The 21,424-nt window shown below is 40.4% G+C and overlaps 1 protein-coding gene across 9 annotated transcripts in view; it reads left to right on the forward strand.

Annotated features, from left to right (window-relative positions):
- Positions 1-20,685, forward strand: part of DMD (dystrophin) — a 2,671,852-nt gene extending 2,651,167 nt beyond the window's left edge. For 7 of the 9 annotated variants that reach the window (XM_070365439.1, XM_070365442.1, XM_070365440.1 and 4 more), the window contains 2 exons: positions 4,796-4,888; positions 20,173-20,685. In XM_070365439.1, the coding sequence (XP_070221540.1) occupies positions 4,796-4,888; positions 20,173-20,270 (191 nt within the window). In that variant the 3' untranslated portion in view covers positions 20,271-20,685. Of the gene's footprint in view, positions 1-4,795; positions 4,889-15,525; positions 15,580-15,656; positions 15,689-20,172 lie in introns of all 9 variants that reach the window. The other 2 variants (XM_070365443.1, XM_070365441.1) reach the window with 2 other exon arrangements.
- The last annotated feature ends 739 nt before the right edge of the window (positions 20,686-21,424 follow it).

A 21,424-nucleotide genomic window follows, 5' to 3' on the forward strand; every position in this document is an offset into this window, starting at 1 on the left:
CACTGTTTGCAGATGACATGATCCTCTACATAGAAAACCCTAAAGACTCCACCAGAAAATTACTAGAACTAATCAATGATTATAGTAAAGCTGCAGGATATAAAATCAACACACAGAAATCCCTTGCATTCCTATACACTAATAATGAGAAAACAGAAAGAGAAATTAAGGAAACAATTCCATTCACCTTTGCAACGGAAAGAATAAAATATATCTACCTAAAGAAACTAAAGACCTATACATAGAAAACTATAAAACACTGGTGAAAGAAATCAAAGAGGACACCAATAGATGGAGAAATATACCATGTTCATGGATTGGAAGAATCAATATAGTGAAAATGAGTATACTACCCAAAGCAATATATAGATTCAATGCAATCCCTATCAGGCTACCAACAGTATTCTTCACAGAGCTAGAACAAATAATTTCACAATTTATATGGAAATACAAAAAACCTCGAATAGCCAAAGCTATCTTGAGAAAGAAGAATGGAACTGGAGGAATCAACCTACCTGACTTCAGGCTCTACTACAAAGCCACAGTCATCAGGACAATATGGTACTGGCACAAAGACAGAAATATAGATCAATGGAACAAAATAGAAAGCCCACAGAATTTTCCACAGTTTATTGTGATCCACACACTCAAAGGCTTTGGCATAGTCAATAAAGCAGAAATAGATGTTTTTCTGGAACTCTCTTGCTTTTTCCATGATCCAGCGGATGTTGGCAATTTGATCTCTGGTTCCTCTGCCTTTTCTAAAACCAGCTTGAACATCAGGAAGTTCACGGTTCACATATTGCTGAAGCCTGGCTTGGAGAATTTTGAGCATTACTTTACTAGCGTGTGAGATGAGTGCAATTGTGTGGTAGTTTGAGCATTCTTTGGCATTGCCTTTCTTTGGGATTGGAATGAAAACTGACCTTTTCCAGTCCTGTGGCCACTGCTGAGAAATAGATTTAAGGGCCTAGATCTGATAGATGGAGTGCCTGATGAGCTATGGAATGAGGTTCGTGACATTGTACAGGACACAGGGATCAAGACCATCCCCATGGAAAAGAAATGCAAAAAAGCAAAATGGCTGTCTGGGGAGGCCTTACAAATAGCTGTGAAAAGAAGAGAAGCAAAAAGCAAAGGAGAAAAGGAAAGATATAAACATCTGAATTCAGAGTTCCAAAGAATAGCAAGAAGAGATAAGAAAGCCTTCTTCAGCAATCAATGCAAAGAAGTAGAGGAAAACAACAGAATGTGAAAGACTAGAGATCTCTTCAAGAAAATCAGAGATGGGCTCGATAAAGGACAGAAATGGTATGGACCTAACAGAAGCAGAAGATATTAAGAAGAGATGGCAAGAATACACAGAAGAACAGTACAAAAAAGATCTTCACGACCCAGATAATCACGATGGTGTGATCACTGACCTAGAGCCAGACATCCTGGAATATGAAGTCACGTGGGCCTTAGAAAGCACCACTACGAACAAAGCTAGTGGAGGTGATAGAATTCCAGTTGAGCTATTCCAAAACAGAGTATACCAGTCAGCTATTGCTATGTAACAAAATAATCGCAAAATTCTCAAGGTACGTATTTGTCATTCATGCATCTGTTGGTTGACTGGAGTTGTGCTGGAGCTCAACTAGCACAACTCCTAGTTGTGGCTTGGGGTCAAGTCTGTTTGACGTGTCTCTCATCCTCCTTGGGTCAGCATACCACTGGATCCTGTACTTCTTATGGCACATAAGCACAAGAAAGCAAGCTCAATCACCCAAGGACATTACAAGCTTCTGCTTATGTCATATCTGCTAAAATTCCATTGGCCAAAGCAGGGCATATGACCGTGTCCAAATTCCTGGGCCAGGGAAGCACGTGCCCTCTAACACTTGGTCACTTTACTTTGTATGCCCTAGCCAACTTCCTGGTCTTCTTGGAACAAGCCAATCATACTCTCCCCTCAGAGTCTCTGCATTTCCTATTCTCTCTGTCTGCACTCTTCCTTCAATTAGCTACATGGCTGTAAGTCTTCTTTCTAATAACTACTTTAAGTCCCTAACACTTTAGCTCACCTGCCCCTTATTAATGAGGACTTCTTAGACTCCTCTTTCTGCAGAGTCTTCCTCACTGCCCTTCCCTGGCCCTCTTTTCTGAGGCCTGTATTCCTCTATAAGAATGTCTCCATGGAGACCAAGCTTTTTAGTTGTGTATTGCTATAATCTCAGTACTCAGAACCCAGGGTCCCCAACCTCCAGGATCTCATGCCTGATGATCTGAGGTGGAGCTGATGTAATAAGACTAGAAATAAAGTGCACAACAAATGTAATGTGCTTGAATCATGTAGAAACCATCGCCCCCACCCTGGTCTGTGGAAAAATTGTCCTCCATGAAATCGGTTGCTGGTGCCAAAAAGGTTGGTGACTGCTGCTCAGAGCAGTTGCCTGCCACATAGTTGGCTTTTGAGAAACATTTGAATTTATAAATAAATCTGTTTTGAATTTTTTTTAACATTTAAAATCTGACTCAGTGTTGAATAGTCCAGTGGCATTCCTTTAATTTCAGGTGTCATTCAGCTGTTTTCACTTTTCCAGTATAATCTGACAGAAAATATTAGGCTGTAAAAAACATTTTTTGGTGGTTGATTCACCTCTGCTCATGCATATATATAATTCTGATTTTGATTCTTAAAGGAGATTAGTTAAACCCAAAGGAGTTTCTGCTTACTGTGAAAATCTTAAGAACAGACTATATTTTACTTGTTTATGTTTACACCTAGGATGTAATAGGCCTTCAAAAACTGTTTCAATAGACACATTGATCACTGCCATGAAAATTTCCACTGAAACCAAGAAGCCAAGTTTACATTCCTACTCAGACACATACCTTTGAGACTCATAGATGACAGTTATGCCTGGTTGACATCATTAGGTTTATACTATTTTTTGATCCTTGAAGTAATTCAGGGAGAAGAATGTCAGTCACTTCATTGAACTGCACGTAAACCTTAATCACAGTCCAGTGGAGTTCCTAGAGCTCCAGCGTGAGGTAATTAAACTGTCAGAAATATTAACATAGCTGCTCATGAGTGTCTCTATTGGTACCGACTTATTCTGTAATGTGTACAATCACTAAAGTTGACTTGATGCCATGAAAAATGCCTTATGTTCCCCAAATCAGCAAAATTTTGTAATTGGTAATGGAACCAAGAGATGTGATCAACCCTGCAGCTGTCAGCATCCTGTTCCTTCTGGCGATCTTTCGTTCATTCCATCTTTTTCAGATGATGGTAGTCTAAAAGCACAGGCAAGCAGAAACTACACATGCTGAATTTCATTCTTTGATTTTTAAAGGCATGGATATGAGCAAGTAGTTTGTGCGTGTGGATGGATAAATATTCTAACTTCCTTTTCCACCTTATGACCTGAATTCTTTAGCAATCATTTCCTGTCCTTAGTACTTCAAAGAGGTTTCCTATGGTATGTTACCAGGAGACTTACCGAATCAGAGAGGCTTTTTTCTCTCCCAGGTCCTTAGCCCTCCTTTCTAATAATGGTATACAGTCTCACATTCACCTTGCATATGATTTTATCTCAATGGTGAGCATTGCCAATGATTCTTTCAGCTTCTGCTTTAAGAAAGAAAAGGTGAAAACTTGGTAATAAATGGAGGGTTATAATCAGAGATGAAATTCCAAGTGGCATACACCAAAGGAAATGACAAGCATATTTAAGTCATTATATCACTGGCTCCCTTTTAAAGTCAGATGTGAACCTGAGGTTGTCCTTAAGTATGTCCATTATTGTTGATTTGCTGAAACAAGGTCTTGTTTTGAATGGAAGTGACAATGTACTGAACAAACAGAACTCAAAAACACGTTATTTTCACAATTGGAAGATTGAATATTATGAAAAATGACTTTCAGAGACCTTCAAAGTTCAAAATAATTTTGTTTGCTCTTAAGAAATTTCTCCTTACTGCAAATGCTATTTGAGGTGTATTTCCTTGACATGAATAAAAAGTAGAGACACAGATCAACAAACACTACAAGGAGACTCCCATCCCCAGAAGACCATCCATGCCTAACCTCCTTTCCTTCCAAATCATCTTTCTCTTTTCACAGAAACAAATTCTCAAAAATTAAAAACAAATTTCCCTTTGTAAGCCTCCAAAAACATAAGTATGAAGTAACCCCATGTAACAAAGGGGAAAGGAACATAACTTCTAGTATCTCGATACGTACAGTCCTTAAAATACCAATATTTCATTACCTTTATAGGTCACATGAAATTCTTATTTCTCCCTATTAAACTGGACTTCAAAGGTGCTTGAGTTTTGTTTGTATTTTTTTGTTAAATGTCAAAGGAAAGAGTGGAAAAAATACATCAGTGTCTTCACTCCTTACTTTCATAAAGTGAATCCAAAACGTCACATTCTTCTTTTGTGTTGAAGAGACACACTGCAAGTGCGCACTAATCCTTTTTTATTACAAAGAACAGCATTTCATATTTGTTAACGGGGCATAAGCAACTTATGGCAACTTTATCTTAACTTCTAAGCAGGTACACAGTTTTCTCTTCCAAAGATAATGATGTACACAAATATCTGCATGAAATTCTTCATCCCTTGAAGGAACTGCTCCCTAATTAGTAAGCTTGAGAGGTTATTTTTATTTCTGTTATTTATGAACAAGTGGCAAAGAATTTATGATGGATTTTAAAATGCTATCATGAACCTTTTCTCTAGTCTCACTGTCTTTTTCCTAAAGTGTAATTTGCCATTATTTGTGTTTGCTTTGATTTAGGCGAGGAAGACCTTCTCAGTCCTCCCCAGGACTCAAGCACAGGGTTAGAGGAAGTGATGGAGCAACTCAACAACTCCTTCCCTAGTTCCAGAGGTAAGTGCCATGACTTGGAAGTCACTCAGACTCACCGGAAGTAGACTACTCACTGCCATACACAACTGGCATGTGTAGTTTCCATGTTAACATAAACAAGTGCTGACAGAATGCCAACTTGGGATCATTGTGAGAAGAATTTCTTTTCAAATGTGAATTTCTGACTTAGAGTGTTTTCAATTCAAATAAGCTGTTTCCAGAAATAAGAATACTAACTTAACATTTATAAGGTGTCTTCCTTGCTCGGCACATTAGTCTGAAGAGTTAATGATGAGATAGCTTTTACTGTGGAGCAATTACTAAGTGAGATTTACAGATGAGGAAATTAATGCCTTGACAGTGCCTTTACCAGAGACATACAGCTACCACGTGATACAGTAAAGTGCAGAATATGCCTAGTGTATAGTAGTGGTGGGCACTTGAGCTTCGAATCTGATGCCCTTTATGTATATTTTAAAACTGTATCTTACCCCTTCATTTAAATGTAAGTACAGTTAAATATATATGTACTAGTTTGTTATTTTTTTCACTTCCTTAGATAGGATACAATTTTCACAAAGAAAGGCATTCGTTTCTTGGACTATTTTTCTTGGTTCATTGCCCTAACATAAAACAAAGTCACTGACCCGCTCCCCCTTCAGTGAATAAAAAGAATGGCAGAGAGCAGGTGGACAAGAGTCAATAATATTGTATTGCAAATCTGAAAATTGCTAAGAGTGAAAATCTTAGGAGTTCTCATTGCGAGAGAAAAACCTGTAACTTTGGTGACAGATGGTACATAGACCTATTAGGGTGATCATTTCACAATGCATACAAATGTCAAATCACTAGGTTGTACACCTGATACTAATATAATGTCATATGTCAGTTATACTTCAATTAATAAAAAAAAAACATAATGGTATCAGTCACCTGTGAGCAAATAGAAGGAAATTCTAGAGAAGCCAAGGGGAGAAAGCACAAGGCTAGGTGGCCAATGATTGGCACCCCTAATGGGCAGCCAAGGAGGGAAGGGCAACAGACAATGGGGCTATTTGTTCCTCTCCATAAGGGCAATGAGGAGGGTGTTTGCAGTCCTATGTTTTTCCTATCTTTTGGTTCAGTGTCAGTTAACAATGGCCATTTCCCAGCTATTTGATGTGCGCATGAGCATTGTGCAATGCACATTAAAAACAATAACATTCTGATAGAGCGTTGCTAAGGAACTGTAAGGGGAAGCTAATTTTAAATGTCTGCACCAGCCATCTTTTCACTGCTGAGTGCCTCTGATGTGTTGATTTTAAGAGATAAAATTCTTGTGTCTTCCACCCACCTCCTTATCCCCCACCTGGCCAGCCTCTTCTCCATCCTGCCTTCACTGTCTCCCTAGATGCCCTGATTCATAACAGGAAGACTGCATGCTGGTCTGACCAAAATCAAATGCATTCACCTTTATCCTGCCTCCTGTCACTAGTGCCTACTATGCACCAGCAAAGGTGTTAGGGATGCAAAGGAGAAATGCCAAGTTCTTGCCGTCAAGGTGCTTATAGTCAGTTGGGGACACAGCCCTCCTAGACGTTCAAATCACCACACAATTAACTGGATTACTCCTATGATGGAGACATCTGCGCCATGAGAGAACCCTAGAAACACCCTTCAAGATAAACAGGAGGGCGTCAGCCTCAAGCAGAGCAAGGGTCTTCCTCAAGGTCACACAGCTCCTCATGGGCCCAGTGCTGTGGAGCCCAACTTTCACACACATTTCACTGACCCCCAGCTTTCTCTTGAAGGTCACAGACCTGCGTCTCATCCCAAGTCCTTGGCCTGAAAGCTTGTTTACTGATTCTGTGGGAAGTTAGTGGTCACCTCAGGCATTTCTTTCACATCCAAACCACTGGAGTAGATCCAAGGAGAGACTGGAGCAAGGTGCAGGGCTCTGCTTCCCCAGTGGCAGCCTTTTCATCCCCATACTAGGTCCCTGGCCATCCTGATTATCTTAAAATGGGAGCTAGGCATCCCCCTCTTAAAGTCCTTGAGGCTAAACAGCACAGGAGTGTGAAAGATCAGAAATACACCTCCTCTGATAGGGTATTTGGCAGTCAGCCTCTGATCTTACATTCACTTGTATGATGGTAATTTACTTGCATGGAAACCTGGGAAACTCTTCAGGCCGCCTGGTTAGTGTTTACTAAATTAGTGCTTATGGAAGCATTTCATCCCCTGAGTGCTAATTGGACTTCTCAAATACGGCATAAGCAGGCTTTGTCTGAAACCAATTCCATTAACCAAGTTCCTACTTACTCAACAGTACCCTGGTGGCCTGAGAGAATTCATTCATTGTCCTGAAGCAAACACAATCAAATCAACAAACAAACACAGAATAAGAGAGTAGATAAGGTGCTGGAAGAGCTGACTGGTCTTTCTGTGATGCAATGACCCTGACATTTTTTTGCTGTTGTTAATTCCTACCAAATTATACCTTATCATAGGCCCTTTATGATTTTGTACCCCATTGAAATGAGTAGGTTCTTTTTCCCACACTGCCAAACAGTTCTCATATACCAGCAAGTATATGCAGGAGACATGTGCTCCAGTTCAGCTCAGATTCTGACTCTTACCTACCTAGAGACAGGATCAAAGTCCACAGGTTAAGGTCTCAGTCCCACAAGACAGCCCCTCCTTTCTTCACTTCAGAATGCCAGTTTTAAGTCTGGGTTGTCCGCTGGGTTTCTGACCCACTGGCTAGACACTAGAGATTCCAACAACCCGCTCTTCGGGTCAATTAATTTGCCAGAGCAGCACACAGAACTCAGAGAGACATTTTCTTTACTAGATCATGGATATTGATAGAAAGATATAATCAGAAACAACCAGATGGAAGAGATGCATAGAGCAAGGCATGGGGAAAGGGGGTGGAGCTTCCATGCCCTCCCTGAGCTCACCACTCTCCCCACTTTGTCTCCACACATTCACCAGCCAGGAAGCTCTCCAAACCCTGTTCTTTCTGGTTTATGTGGAGGCTTCATTACATAGGTGTGACTGATTAAATCATGATTAAATTGGCCATTGGTGATTAAAGTTAACCTCCAGCCCCTCCCCTCTGGGCTCCCTAGTGGCTCAGTGGTAAAGAATCTGCTTGCAGTGCATGAGCCACAGGTTCAATTCCTGGGTTGGGAAGATCCCCTGGAGGACGGCATGGCAGCCCACTCCAGTATGCTTGCCTGGAGAATTCCATGGACAAAGGAGCCTGGCGGGCTAAAGTCCGTGGAGTTGCAAACAGTTGGACACAACTGAAGTGATTGAGCACGCAGGCATGCCCTCTTCTCTTCCTAGAGGTCAGGGGGTAGGACTCAAAGTTCCAACCTTCTCATCACTTGATTGGCTCCCCTGGCAACCAGCATCCATCCAAAAGTCACCTCAGTAGCACATAACAAAAGACACTTTGCTGCTGCTCACCACAGGAAATTCCAAGGGTTTTAAGAGTATTGTGCCTTCAAGAGGGACAAAGACTAAATATATATTTCCTGTTATATGTCACAGTATGACACCTATCTGTCCATAAATTTAAATGGATAAAATGTCTTCTCATTGTAAAAAGGCTGATGATCGATGCACTCTAAAAAGTGCTTTTTCAAGCATCTAGATCCCAGACAGGTGGGAACCAGAAGGTTGATGATGCTGACTCCTAATTACCTCACCACCAACCAATCAATGAGCTTATCACACACACAAACCCCCTCCCTCACCCTGTCTTTATAAACCTTTCCCTGAAAGCCTTAGATGAATTCAGGTCTTTTAAGCACTAGTTATCCTGGACTCCTGGCTTGGCTCCCTGCAATAAAGCAATTCTTTTCTACTTCACCCCAAAAATTAAAAATTATAAAAGTGGATTTTTGGATACTTTATTTCTAACTAAAGGCATTTTTTTTTTATTTTCAAAGAATGATAATACGTACATACACATACATATATATGTGTGTGTGTGTGTATATATATATATATATATATATAGTAGGATTTAGTGGGACTATATTAACAATTGGTAGATACATTGATATTAAGCCAAAAATCTTGAGATTCTTAACGTCTCAGGATTACAGACTATCCCAAATTGGAAGGGCCTTGAAAGATCATTTTAGCATCTTTGATGTTCAAAACCGTGGCTTTTGATCTTTTCTGATCATTATCCATAATAAGAGAAACATATTACATCTCAGACTGGGGTAAAGATACAAGTTATTTGTGAGTGTATGTACACACATATATGTATGTACCCACTGTATATATACCACACATATATGTATACACTCACATATACACACAAAGATCAGAAACAAGTTTCATGACAATACTTTCTTTACTACATACAATTCACACTGTTTCTGTTTTATGTATTTAAAAATAAAATGCTGGTTGCAACCCACTATATTGATTTCTGATCCAGTGGTTTAAAAACACTGTTTCCTAGCAGTTGAAAATCTTCATACTGCTATCTCTGCTTCACTAATAACAAAGGAACTGGTGAATGACTCAACCAAGGGCTGGAAGCTGAAATAGTTTGTGCAGAATCAGGACTCAAACTCTAGTTCTTTTAGTTTCACATACTGTGATCCATCAGAGAAGGCAATGGCACCCCACTCCAGTACTCTTGCCTGGAAAATCCCATGGGCAGAGGAGCCTGGTAGGCTGCAGTCCATGGGGTCGCTCAGAGTGGGACATGACTGAGCGACTTCACTTTCACTTCTCACTTTCATGCATTGGAGAAGGAAATGGCAACCCACTCTAGTGTTCTTGCCTGGAGAATCCCAGGGACGGGGGAGCCTGGTGGGCTGCTGTCTATGGGGTCGCACAGAGTCGGACATAACTGAAGTGACTTAGCAGCAGCAGCAGCAGCACTGTGATCCATAATTGAGTACACTATTCCCTACACTTATGTTAAAGATCTGTTAAATGAAAATACAGGTACTATTATTTATTGAAAACAATCTGTGTAAGTGAATCCACGCAGTTCAGACCCATGTTTAAAGGTCAACTGCAGTCTTTTATTAATAAAGAAACAAGTAAGATCCATGCATTGAAAAAATTAGAACAGACATACAAAATTAAATGTTGCATTTTCACCGGAAAAAAAAAAATACTGCTCTAACTGATTTCAGCTTTCCTGACCCAGGTGAATATATATATATATTTTTAAATGATGTTTTAAAAGTTTCACCATGGAAGTTTCTGCCAAGACCTGGCTAGTGTCTTAGAGAACACTGGATTTTTCATCTAAGTCTGCCATCCACGTTCCCATTGGTGTATTACAAAAAGTGAAGTTCATGCTTGCTACAGCTGTCTTGGACAGCTGTTTGCATAACTTAAAACAGATGTCAGACCCAAAGGTCTGACATTTAGTGGAAAAGTGCTATTAAATACCACCTCATGGTTTCCTTAACCCTGCTAGGTAATTGCCCACAGAGGAAAAGACTTTTTAGTATTATGTTTTTCATAAATATAAAACATATAAACAGGGGAGTGTGTACTTTAAATTCAGAACTTTTTTTGTTACACTTTCCCACAGTTTTGACTTAGCAGTAACTCTTCAGGTATCAGCTAATCTTCACCATTCCACTAGAAGTACCTGGATACCCAAAGGAGGGAAGAGCCTCGTTCAGTTGAGCTTCAGCTTTTATCTTGATGGCCTTGCTAAACTGTTCTACGAATTAATAAAGGGAGCTGCCTGCTCCTCCGCTTAGTGATCAGGTGATAGTCAGCACTACCCTGTCTCAGAATGGCTCTAAACTGCAGGGAGTTCACACTGAGCATGTATGCGTGTTTAGCTTTGCAATCCTATCTTTCCTGATGAATCTCTAGCTCTGGTTAGTTACTCACAACCACCAGAGGAGCTTGAGGGCCTTGGTGTATTCTAAACCCAGAATGTTAGCCAATTTGTAGTTAATCTATTTAATCTATCTATATAATCTCTCCCTGTGTGTATAAATGGAGGAGTTGAACTCTACTGTAATAAGAATCATTATCTATCATAAGATAATTTCTAAATCCCCACCATCATTCTATAGGAATGCTACCCAGTTAGAACGAACAATAAACATCATTTTAACATCAACTCTTGAAGCGATTTGTCCACACATCTCTGATCATTTAGCAGTCAAACAAAGAGCTTTTTTGATGCATGCACATTCATGAAAGAAAATGCTTCCCTAGTCAGGGTTTGTATTGGCCCCTGTAAAAACGAGGTGTTACTGTCCATATAGATTAATGATAGGATCCCAGATAAGCTCTTAGTGCAGTGAGACAACTCAGGAAGTGGTCAGCACTGTTAGTCGGGTCTGTCTGCTGCCTGTATCATCTTTTACCTGCTGACATTATTATTATCCCCAACAGCCCCATGCCATCCTCTCTCATACTCCCCCTCCGAGATAAGCCCACATAACAGTCTGTTAAATGCCTCTAAATTAGCAACCCAACAGCTCTGCAAAACCTACAATTCAAGCCTTGTCTGTGGTTCTTTCATGGAAGAACAACAGAAAGCCTGCAGATGGATGGAAGCATCCTAGTCCCGGGCCCCCTTGGGGCTCCCTTCTCTTTCCTCTCGGCTTCCAGAAAGGATCCAAGCTCCTTTACATCAGAGGTCGGTGAACTGCAGTCTGTGGGCCAAATCTGGCTCACTACCTGCCTTTATAACTAAGCTGTCATCATAACACAGCCACCCCCACTCATTTACATATTGTCTACGGAGGCTTTCTCACTCCAAGGGCAGATAGTTGTGCCAGAGCTGAAGAGCTGTTCCAGAGACCATGTGACTGACAAAGCCTGAAATACTTACTATCTAGCCCTCTACAGAGCAACTTTGCCAACTCCGGCTTTACATGATTACATTGTTGTCCACTCTAGCTCATGATGTATGTACAGTCACAGATTTCAGTGCTGCAAAGCTCAGCAAAACTTTGCCTCTGAATTGATTTATACATTTGTATCTGTGTTCACCAAAGACCCTGCATTTTCAATCAACTATAGCCATTTCAGTCTTCTTTTACTTGTAATGAAACAGAGATCCTTAAAAGGGACTCATTCTTCCTGAACTTTTAAAAACAGTCAGTGAATTGAGATACAGAAGCTAATAAAGACACCCAGAAATAGGAACATCCTGGGACTATGACTCTGAACAATGAATTACAGCCAATCATCTCGGGTTCCCACTGCCTGAGGAAATGCGACTTCTCCAGACCTGATCAAGCCCTTTATTTAGACTCAGGACTCCCCGACACACTTCCTCTTTCTCTTGATTCATTTCCTGACAGACAGCATACCACATTGCCAGATGGACCCCCTAACCCAAAGTCTAAGGAGACTCATTTCCAAAGAATGTGTTTTTGCAATGCAACTTTTATCTGGTACTTGATTTATTAGTAAAGATTTTTGTTTAATGACGCAACCAGTGAGCCTCTGTTTTGCCAGCATAGAAACTACTCCTGATACAAGCATAAAGCATGTGTTTTAAGTCTTTTTAAACACACAGTGGACCTCCGTTTGTACTATGCTAATAAGCACACCAGAACCCAAAGTGACAAGGGAGGGTTTTTGAAAGAACTTAGGGATCATGTAACTTGGGGAGGTCCATTTCACAGAAAGCATGGCTTCTGAAGAGGTGCCTGAAACAATCCAAAGCATCTGCTGCACCTTCAGCAGTGACCAGTTGATCCTGAGCTCTGAATATGGCTTGGTGAAGAACTAATAAGGATCTGTAACCTTTATCATTCTAGTAACTATAATTACATTCCAGAACTAAATCACATTGCTTTCTAACAACCCTGACCTTCCTAAGGTTCTAAAGTCTTTAAAAATACACCCAAGTCAAGGACCTACTGTATAGCACAGGGAACCAGACTCAATATTTTGTAATAACTTCTGTGGGAAAAGAATCAGAAAAACAGTATATGGGGACTTCCCTGGTGGTCCAGCAGTTAAGACTTAATCTTCCAATGCAGGGGGTGTGGGTTCAATCCCTGACTGGGAAACTAAGGTCTCACATGATGGGTGGCAAAAAAAAAATAAAAAATCCAAAACATAAAAAAAGAAGCATTCATCTGCTGATGGACATCTAGGTTGCTTCCATGTCCTGGCTATTATAAACAGTGCTGTGATGAACATTGGGGTACACGTGTCTCTTTCCCTTCTGGTTTCCTCAGTGTGTATGCCCAGCAGTGGGATTGCTGGGTCATAAGGCAGTTCTATTTCCAGTTTTTTAAGGAATCTCCACACTGTTCTCCATAGTGGCTGTACTAGTTTGCATTCCCACCAACAGTGTAAGAGGGTTCCCTTTTCTCCACACCCTCTCCAGCATTTATTATTTGTAGACTTTTGGATCGCAGCCATTCTGACTGGTGTGAAATGGTACCTCATAGTGGTTTTGATTTGCATTTCTCTGATAATGAGTGACGTTGAGTTTAAAAATAAAATAAAATTTAAAAAAATAAATAAATGTGTATGTTGAAGACCTAAAAAAAAAAAAAAAATATTGTAACAAATTCCATAAAAAACTTTAAAAATGGTCCACATCAAAAAATTCTTAAAAGAAACTTACCCCAAAAAAGAATAAATAACTATATATATATATATGTGTGTGTGTGTGTGTGTGTGTGTGTGTGCACACACACACACACATACATACTACATACACACACACATATATAGCTTCCCAGGGGGCTCAGTAGTAAAGAATCCACCTGCAGTGCAGGAGACAAAGGAGACGTGTGTTCCATTCTTGGGTCGGGAAGATCCCCTGGAGAAGGAAATGGCAGCCCACCCCGGTATTCTTGCCTGGGAAATCCCATGGACAGAGGAGCCTGGCAGGTTACAGTGCATGGGGTCGCAAAGAGTCAGACACAACTTAGTGACTAAACAACCACCACAACATACATACATACATATTCATATATATATATGAATCACTTTACTATATACATGAAACTAACACAACATTGTAAATCAACTATACTTAAATTTAAAAAATAGAAAAATAGACCCAAGTTACAAGCCAGAACCAGTTAGCAGCCCTTGGCATCCAAGCTAAAGGATAGCAAGCAAGGCCAAGTATCCAAAAACATCAAAGGACTCTTGGCCATGACCTAGTGTGGTGACCTTCCTACCTTAGTTCACCTGGCAGTTACCAAATACCCACGGTGTCAAGGTACAGTAGAGGTATCAGGGATAGAGAGGTAGGTGAGCAACATGTGGACCCACCTTCAAGGAGCTCATATAGTCTTATAGGGGAAGAGAGTTAATTCTACCACCAGACAGTATAACCATGAAGTAAAAGATTTCTTTTTCATTTTGCCAGTGGTGTCAAGGAGAATAGATGATTTATTCACGCTGGGTTTGGGCCCTCAAAGATGATGCTGTTCTCCCCTTTTCCTTTTTCCCATTGTCTGCTATGGTCCTACCACTGGAAATGCCCACAACTGCTAAGCCAGTACTTTTTTGTCTCTCTCTCTTTTCTGGTTTGAAGAGCATCGTGAATACCTTGACCATGTTTATTACATCACCATGCCTGCCATTTTTGTATCCCCAAGAAAGGGCTGAATCAGGAAAATTGGAAGGAAGGGGGAAGCAAGAGAAGGTCATACTTAGAAAACCTTTACCTGTATGCTAGAAGTTCAACCCTAGGCTTGAGTTTTGAAAGCTTTCTTCTGGATGAGTAGCTCCAGACCTCTTTGCTCTTGACAAGGAATCCTGGGTTCGTAGGTCCTTTTGGAGCCATGGCTTGCGCACTGACCATGGTTTGTTGGGGGAAGGGGCTCTGCTCTGCTTATATCTCGCTCTACATACTGGACTCCAGAGAAGATTGTTTTAGGAAATATCCCACTATTAAAGCCAAAGTTTAACAACCAGTACTTCACTTTGGGGTACCCTGGAGATAAAAAGGAGATTATGTGCCCGAGACGTGCCAGGTATGATCAGCAGTCCCTCATTTTCTGTCCAGTTATAAATACTAGCATAGCAAAACTTTCTCAGCACAGCCTGCTTTTTGAAAACACATAACCGCATGTACAGACATAGGATTCTAGAACACCAACAAGGCCAGGGGGGTCTGTGGCTGACCCTCCAGGCTCCCGGAATCTGCTGAATCACGAGGTGGAAGGTGAAGGTTCATTGCTGAATTGTGCTCCAGGGCTTGCCCATAGCGGGACTTAACTCCTCCCTGCTTTGTTTCCGTTTTCTCCAATGCCCCCAGTCCCGTCACAGACATGCTGAGCTCCTGTCAGACAGAACAAGTTCTCCCGAGAGGATGGGGTCTAGGCTCTAAGAAGCAGTGTTCCACCTTGCTTTCGCAGTGCAGATTTTTGGCACTCCAAACCAACTACCGTGTATGGTTTGGGTGTTGCTTGTCAAGTGGACAATGAAGAGATTCTGAGATTTTTGGCCAGTAAACTTGAGATTCTACAGTTGCCCTTGAAAACAATCCTCAGCTTGTCAGGTTTCCCTGCCAAGCCAGCTTTCATCCACTTAAACACATGAGCTCTATGGATCTTCTGAGTGATGTCTCCTGGATCATGTTATCTGTTTACACCGATTTTAAGTGTATGTAAAGGTTATTTGACTGGATGTGTCTTTTGGGTTTTTTGTTTCTGTTTTTTTTTTTTTTTTTTTTCCAGAAGGGGATAAATGAATTGTCATCTCAACATTTGTTTGGTAAAAGAAGCAAATTGGTATGAAACTGTATATTTATGCATGTTTTTTTTTTCCTTTCTGATATCTCTGCCTCTTCCTCTCTCTATTATTAAAGGAAGAAATACCCCTGGGAAGCCAATGAGAGAGGTTAGTGAGATTCAGGCTCACAGCCATGGCTTCTGTCTGTCTCATCCCGCTTTCTATGTTTGGCGTCTGTGTAAGAATTGTGTGCGTGCACGCGCATGTGTGTATTACACGTGTCATCATGTAAGGATGGTAGTCACCTCTCCACTTGCAGCTCATGAGGAACATGCCTCCAATGTTCATGGCCATTGTCATCACCATGACAACAGGACCAGGGGTTGGGGGAACAGGACTCTCTTAAAGGGCAACCCTTCAAAGTCCCTAAGTTGGGATCCTGAAGTTCATCATCTGTTGCCATTTGCAACACAAACAAAATCTTCACAATACATTTAGCCTCGCACATAGTCGATGAGTCATAAAGCTTCCTTCCACTTCCAAGACCCTAGTGTTTTCTGCCAGTGCCCTTGGTTTTTATTCTTCTGGGATGACTTCATTTTGTTTTCATTTTCTTTTTCCTGGTTCCTACACTCTCTCTTTCCCACTTTAGCTAACATTTTTTTTTTTTTTGAGCACTTACTGTTTCCCAAGGACTTTTCTAAGCACTTGCCATCTTTTTCATTATGTAATCTTCACAACAAGCCTCTGAGGTAGGTACTCATATCAACCCTGTTTTAAAGATAAGGAAACTGAGTCAATAAGCGGGTAAGCAGGGTGCCCAAGGTGACAGAGCCAGGATTTGAATCCAGGCAGTCTGGGTCCAGAGCCACGCTCTTAACTATGTGCTTTACTGCCACTTAGAAAACAATGTGTGAAAAGCATATGACATCTCAACTTGCCCATTAGAGGAGTTTGTTTGTTTGTTTTTAACTTGGCATCTGGAGCCAAATAGACCCACACCCGGTCAGGAATAAAAAGTGAATTTTGGAATCTAGAGGGACTTTTTTAATGCCTTTTATAGGTAGGGTACAGTGTTATCACTGAATGTGGTTTGGGGTTTAATAGTAAAAGCCACTTCTTTCTGCATACTACCTGGAATATTATCTAAACACTGAATTACCTCACGAAATGACATATTGAGTGACAGCCCAAATGAAACAAGATCGTGCTTACCAAGAGTTGAGTATGAAGGAAGCGAGAAGGAATGTTCTCCCATGGGTGGCAATAGCGTATACTCTGGTGGGAGACAGGCTGGATGGGTGGGGAGTCCTTAGGAGAGGGTTCTGAATCCTTAGCAAGAGCATGGACAAGAGTAGCCACTGATTCATTTAAATGTAAGGAGTCACACTGGAAATTCTGCCAAACCATGCCATGCAGGTCTAATCGACTGAATGACCCTCCAGTGTGTCTCCACCTGTACTCCCTTCCAAGGCTTGTGGGTCTGAGGGAGGGGAGTGGTGGGCTGGGAGGAGAAACAGGAAACCTGAATCTGTGAAGTATTGAATGCTCCTGACGGTTTGCCTTCTAATGTGAGACTTCTTGGGTTCACTCTGATGGTAAGTTCCCTTAAAATTTATTCTAACTTGTGGTAAAAAGTCGCACTGTCTTTTTTTAACCACCCTGAACATATGTCTCTTATGAATGACTTTTAGAAAAGACCAGCACATGTGATTGAAATCCCACAGGCATGTGGAAACTTTACTACCTGAGGTGTATTATAGTCAGACAAGTTTCCAGGAAGTCAGGGAATCAAAATAATAGTGATGTTTTTTATTGTTATGAAAATAACCCCCAAATGTACAGTAAACCAGATATTTTCTTCCAAGAGTACATTCTAGGAGAGAAGATAAGCACATTTCACCACAGTATTCTGGCTGTTCCTTTGGCCAGTTGAATGCTCACCATTTCTTTGGGAATGGTGTTTTTTTAAAAACAGAGTGCCAGATTGCTCTTGAGGTCTTGGGGCTCTGCCAGAAATTCTCAGTTCCAATCACCGCAGCAGACAGCTCCCTGAGGCAGAGGTGGCGCGTGCAACTCAATGTGTCACAGTTCACGCTGACTCGGAAAAACATGTAGCTAGCCTAATGTTAAATGCACGGTGCCATTCTCGTCAACAGTCCTTGCTTAAGAATGGATGAAATGAATACTTGCTATAGACAGATTTTTCGGTCTACTTGTGCCTGAAGCTCATCGCAGATGTCTGAATCCTGCCTGTTTTTCAGGGCCTCTAGTGCTCCTAGTTACGAGATTTTCATTTTGGCTTTAGAACAATCTGTCAGGTGAAATGAAGGCTCTCACTAGTCTGCTGCCTTCCACACATGGATAATAGACGCAGGATACAAACCTTTACTTTCTGTGTCCCTACTTGTGTGTGGTTTTATGCCTCCAGCAGGTTCAGGTGTATGATTTCTTTGGGGCAATATTTCGAGCAAGAGAATTGTTTTTTTTTTTTTTTTTGCTCGAAGGAAAACCTCCATGGAAAACTGTAGAATTGTTTTTCTGGTGAAATGGGTATAGGTAAACACAGTCATGAAGGGCATCATATAGATACTTTCATTTTTTTGGACAGCCATGAGGTCATTTGTGAACATTTAACCATCTGGATAGGTTAACGGCCACCTAACATTTTGTGGGCATGTGTGTGGTATATTAAGAACCATGACCCTCTGCTTGACCTGGTAACTTTGTAAACAGCAGATACCCCTAGAACTTAGGCCTCTTAAGAGACTCAAGACTTTTTCTTCCGTGTAGTAACTGAACACCATTTTGAGTAGGAAAAGTACCACCTGGCTACCTAATCTATAAATGCATTTCTTTGTCTTGATTATCTTTTGAACCGCATTCTACATCTCCTGGTACACAGTCTAAAATAGGCCCTTTGTAATCATTGTTAATCAGCTGATGGCGGAGGGAGTGATTTCTGGCCTGTTTCATAATACATGTTTCTAGCCACCAGGTAGACTATACTATAGGCAGCTGTGGGTCATGAGAAATGGTTGGAATTATATTTAGGTGTCAGGTTGTAAGAATCTTGGGTTTTTGCTTTTAGTGGTTTCAGTGACTGTTGTTAAGATTGTAAGCAATTTAAAATTTGCAGTTAGTCCATCTATTTTCAACCACACATGAATAATTGTACAGCTTTCCCAGAGAGACACAAGAGAAGTTCTCTAACCTGCTGGCATCAGGTTGATATCTGTGCTTTGAGGAGCAGCAAAGGACTCACTATGTCTTTGTGTGGTTTTTATGGTTTAGAAAACCCAAAATCCAGAGGAAATTTTTTTACAGCACAATTAGTCCTTACTGAAAATTTCTGCCCTAATAAAGCTCAAAGAGATTTACAAACTTGGTCACCATAATATAAATGGCTGCACTGCCTTAAACTTTTAATAAGTCTTAACTTGATCCGGTGCCATGGCTGTTTAAGTGCCAGCCTATGAATCCTCTTCAGATCCTCTCGTATATTTAAAAATGATATGTCTCTTGAAATAAATATTAAGACTAGAATGCCTGCCCTAGTCTATCTTTAATTTTTATAGGGATTTTAACAATTATTATGGGAATCTGTAAAGTTGATACATGGCAAAGTAGTAATAGCCTAGTAAAGCATTTTTCCTTTCAAAGGCAGTACTTGAATAGTAGAATGATTTAATAATGTCCAAGAATTAAAATTAGCCATATAAAAATATGGGACATACATGAAAAGGCAAGTCATAAAGTATGTCTCAAATTATCTTACTCTAGATCTGAATTTCACCACAAAGTATCAAGAGACATTGGGCTGCCTTTATGCTCCATGCTGGGGAATTAATACTAGGTCATGTTGTATTATTATTAAAAGGCTATTCTTTAACCCTCATTTAGGAGGAGATCAAAAATGGATTCACAGGATATACAAAGGCATGCTACACATGTGGGTCATATTCTAATTAGGCTCTCAAATAATTTGGAGCCAAAAGTGATTTTTTTTCCGGAAGCTTCCTAATTCAAATGTTAGTAGTGCATAAAAAGGTCAAGAGTTTATCTTTCAATTCAAGTAAGAACATAGAGAAAACAGTCACCTCCACCATAGCCTTAGATGTGAGCCAACAGCTTGTAACAGCCTTGAGATGAAGACTTCACATCATGGCTATGGTAGAGTGGTGGTGGTGGTGATGGTAGTGGTGATAGTTATGGTGGTGGTTGTTTGATAGTAAAAACAAATTGTCTTTTAAATACAAGTACATAGTAAATATTCTCCTACAACAAGGTGGAAAAGATACATGCCACCATGAATTACTCCTCTTACAACAGGAATCTTGCTCTTCTCCATGGAATCCTGATATATATCTACAGGGAAGAGGAGTATAATCTTAGACTTTTGCCATTTCTATGATGCTAAGAGTCTGATTCCTGATAGGAGGCTGATACTAACAATGTGGAATGGCTTCATTAACAAGGCTTTGCTTCTTCCTGGAACACTGGTGAAAAACCAAGCCCTGTTGTGTATCCCCCTCAATGCAGCGTCTGTGTTGTCTTCACCTAGAAACGGGGGATGATTTCCACAGCAGCAAAGAGTTGGGGTGATGATCTCTGCACCTTGCATCAAGTCTCTCTCTCTCTTTGTTTTCCAGGACACAATGTAGGAAGCCTTTTCCACTTGGCAGATGATTTGGGCAGAGCGATGGAGTCCTTAGTTTCAGTTATGACAGACGAAGAAGGGGCAGAATAAATGTTTTACAACTCCTGATTCCCGCATGGTTTTTATAATATTCATACAACCAAGAGGATTAGACAGTAAGAGTTTACAAGAAAAAAAATCTATATTTTTGTGAAGGGTAGTGGTACTATACTGTAGATTTCAGTAGTTTCTAAGTCTGTTATTGTTTTGTTAACAATGGCAGGTTTTACACGTCTATGCAATTGTACAAAAAGTTATAAGAAAACTACATGTAAAATCTTGATAGCTAAATAACTTGCCATTTCTTTATATGGAACGCATTTTGGGTTGTTTAAAACTTTATAACAGTTATAAAGAAAGATTGTAAACTAATGTGTGCTTTATAAAAAAAAAGTTGTTTATAAAAACCCCTAAAAACAAACACATACCTACACACACACACACACACACACACACAAACACAAACTGAGGCAGCGCATTGTTTTGCATCCTTTTAGCGTGGTATCCATATGAAATTCATGGATTTTTTTTCTTTTCTTGCATATTAAAGATAGGACTTCCTCTAAGACCACCAAATGACTACTTCACATAGCTCTGTTAGGAATTGTTGACTGAGTGGGACTGGCCATGGGTTTTCGTTTTACACATCTATATGTCTATCGGTATGTAAGCACTGTAGGTATACAGGTAAATATAAATTTCAAGAGACATTTAAAATTTCTCGTTCAAATGTTCTTGCCACTTCCTAATGGAAAGAAATTGCTTCTCATCACCCAGGCTCACCTGCTTGGTCTAGAATGAATCCTCCCTGGAGCCTGAAGCCAGAAGGAAACTACCACACTAAAACATGGTCTAGGGTTCCAGATGTTTCTCATTTTGAACTTTCCACTGACAACTAGAGTATTGAATTTTTTAAGGGACATATGAATGAATACACAGGACTTATGTCAGAGTAATCCACTGGTTGATTCATTCAGCTTCCTGCTGCTGACAATGCCACGGTTTAGAGTTAGTGATGCTTTGATGAAAGAGCATCTGAAGGCATTTTTAACTCCCAGGCAGGAGGGCTGTAGATTCCCTCAGAGAGAGCAGACCACTCTTCATGTAAAGGATTGGATAACTGTTCATAACCTTACAGAGAGAGCTTTATAATTACAGCGCAGTTCTTTTCTCATAGTCAAACAGTAGTGGGTGTCTTGGTTTTC

This window comes from Bos mutus, chromosome X (genome assembly GCF_027580195.1).
Source record: "Bos mutus isolate GX-2022 chromosome X, NWIPB_WYAK_1.1, whole genome shotgun sequence".
In the NCBI taxonomy this organism is placed as follows: domain Eukaryota; kingdom Metazoa; phylum Chordata; class Mammalia; order Artiodactyla; family Bovidae; genus Bos; species Bos mutus.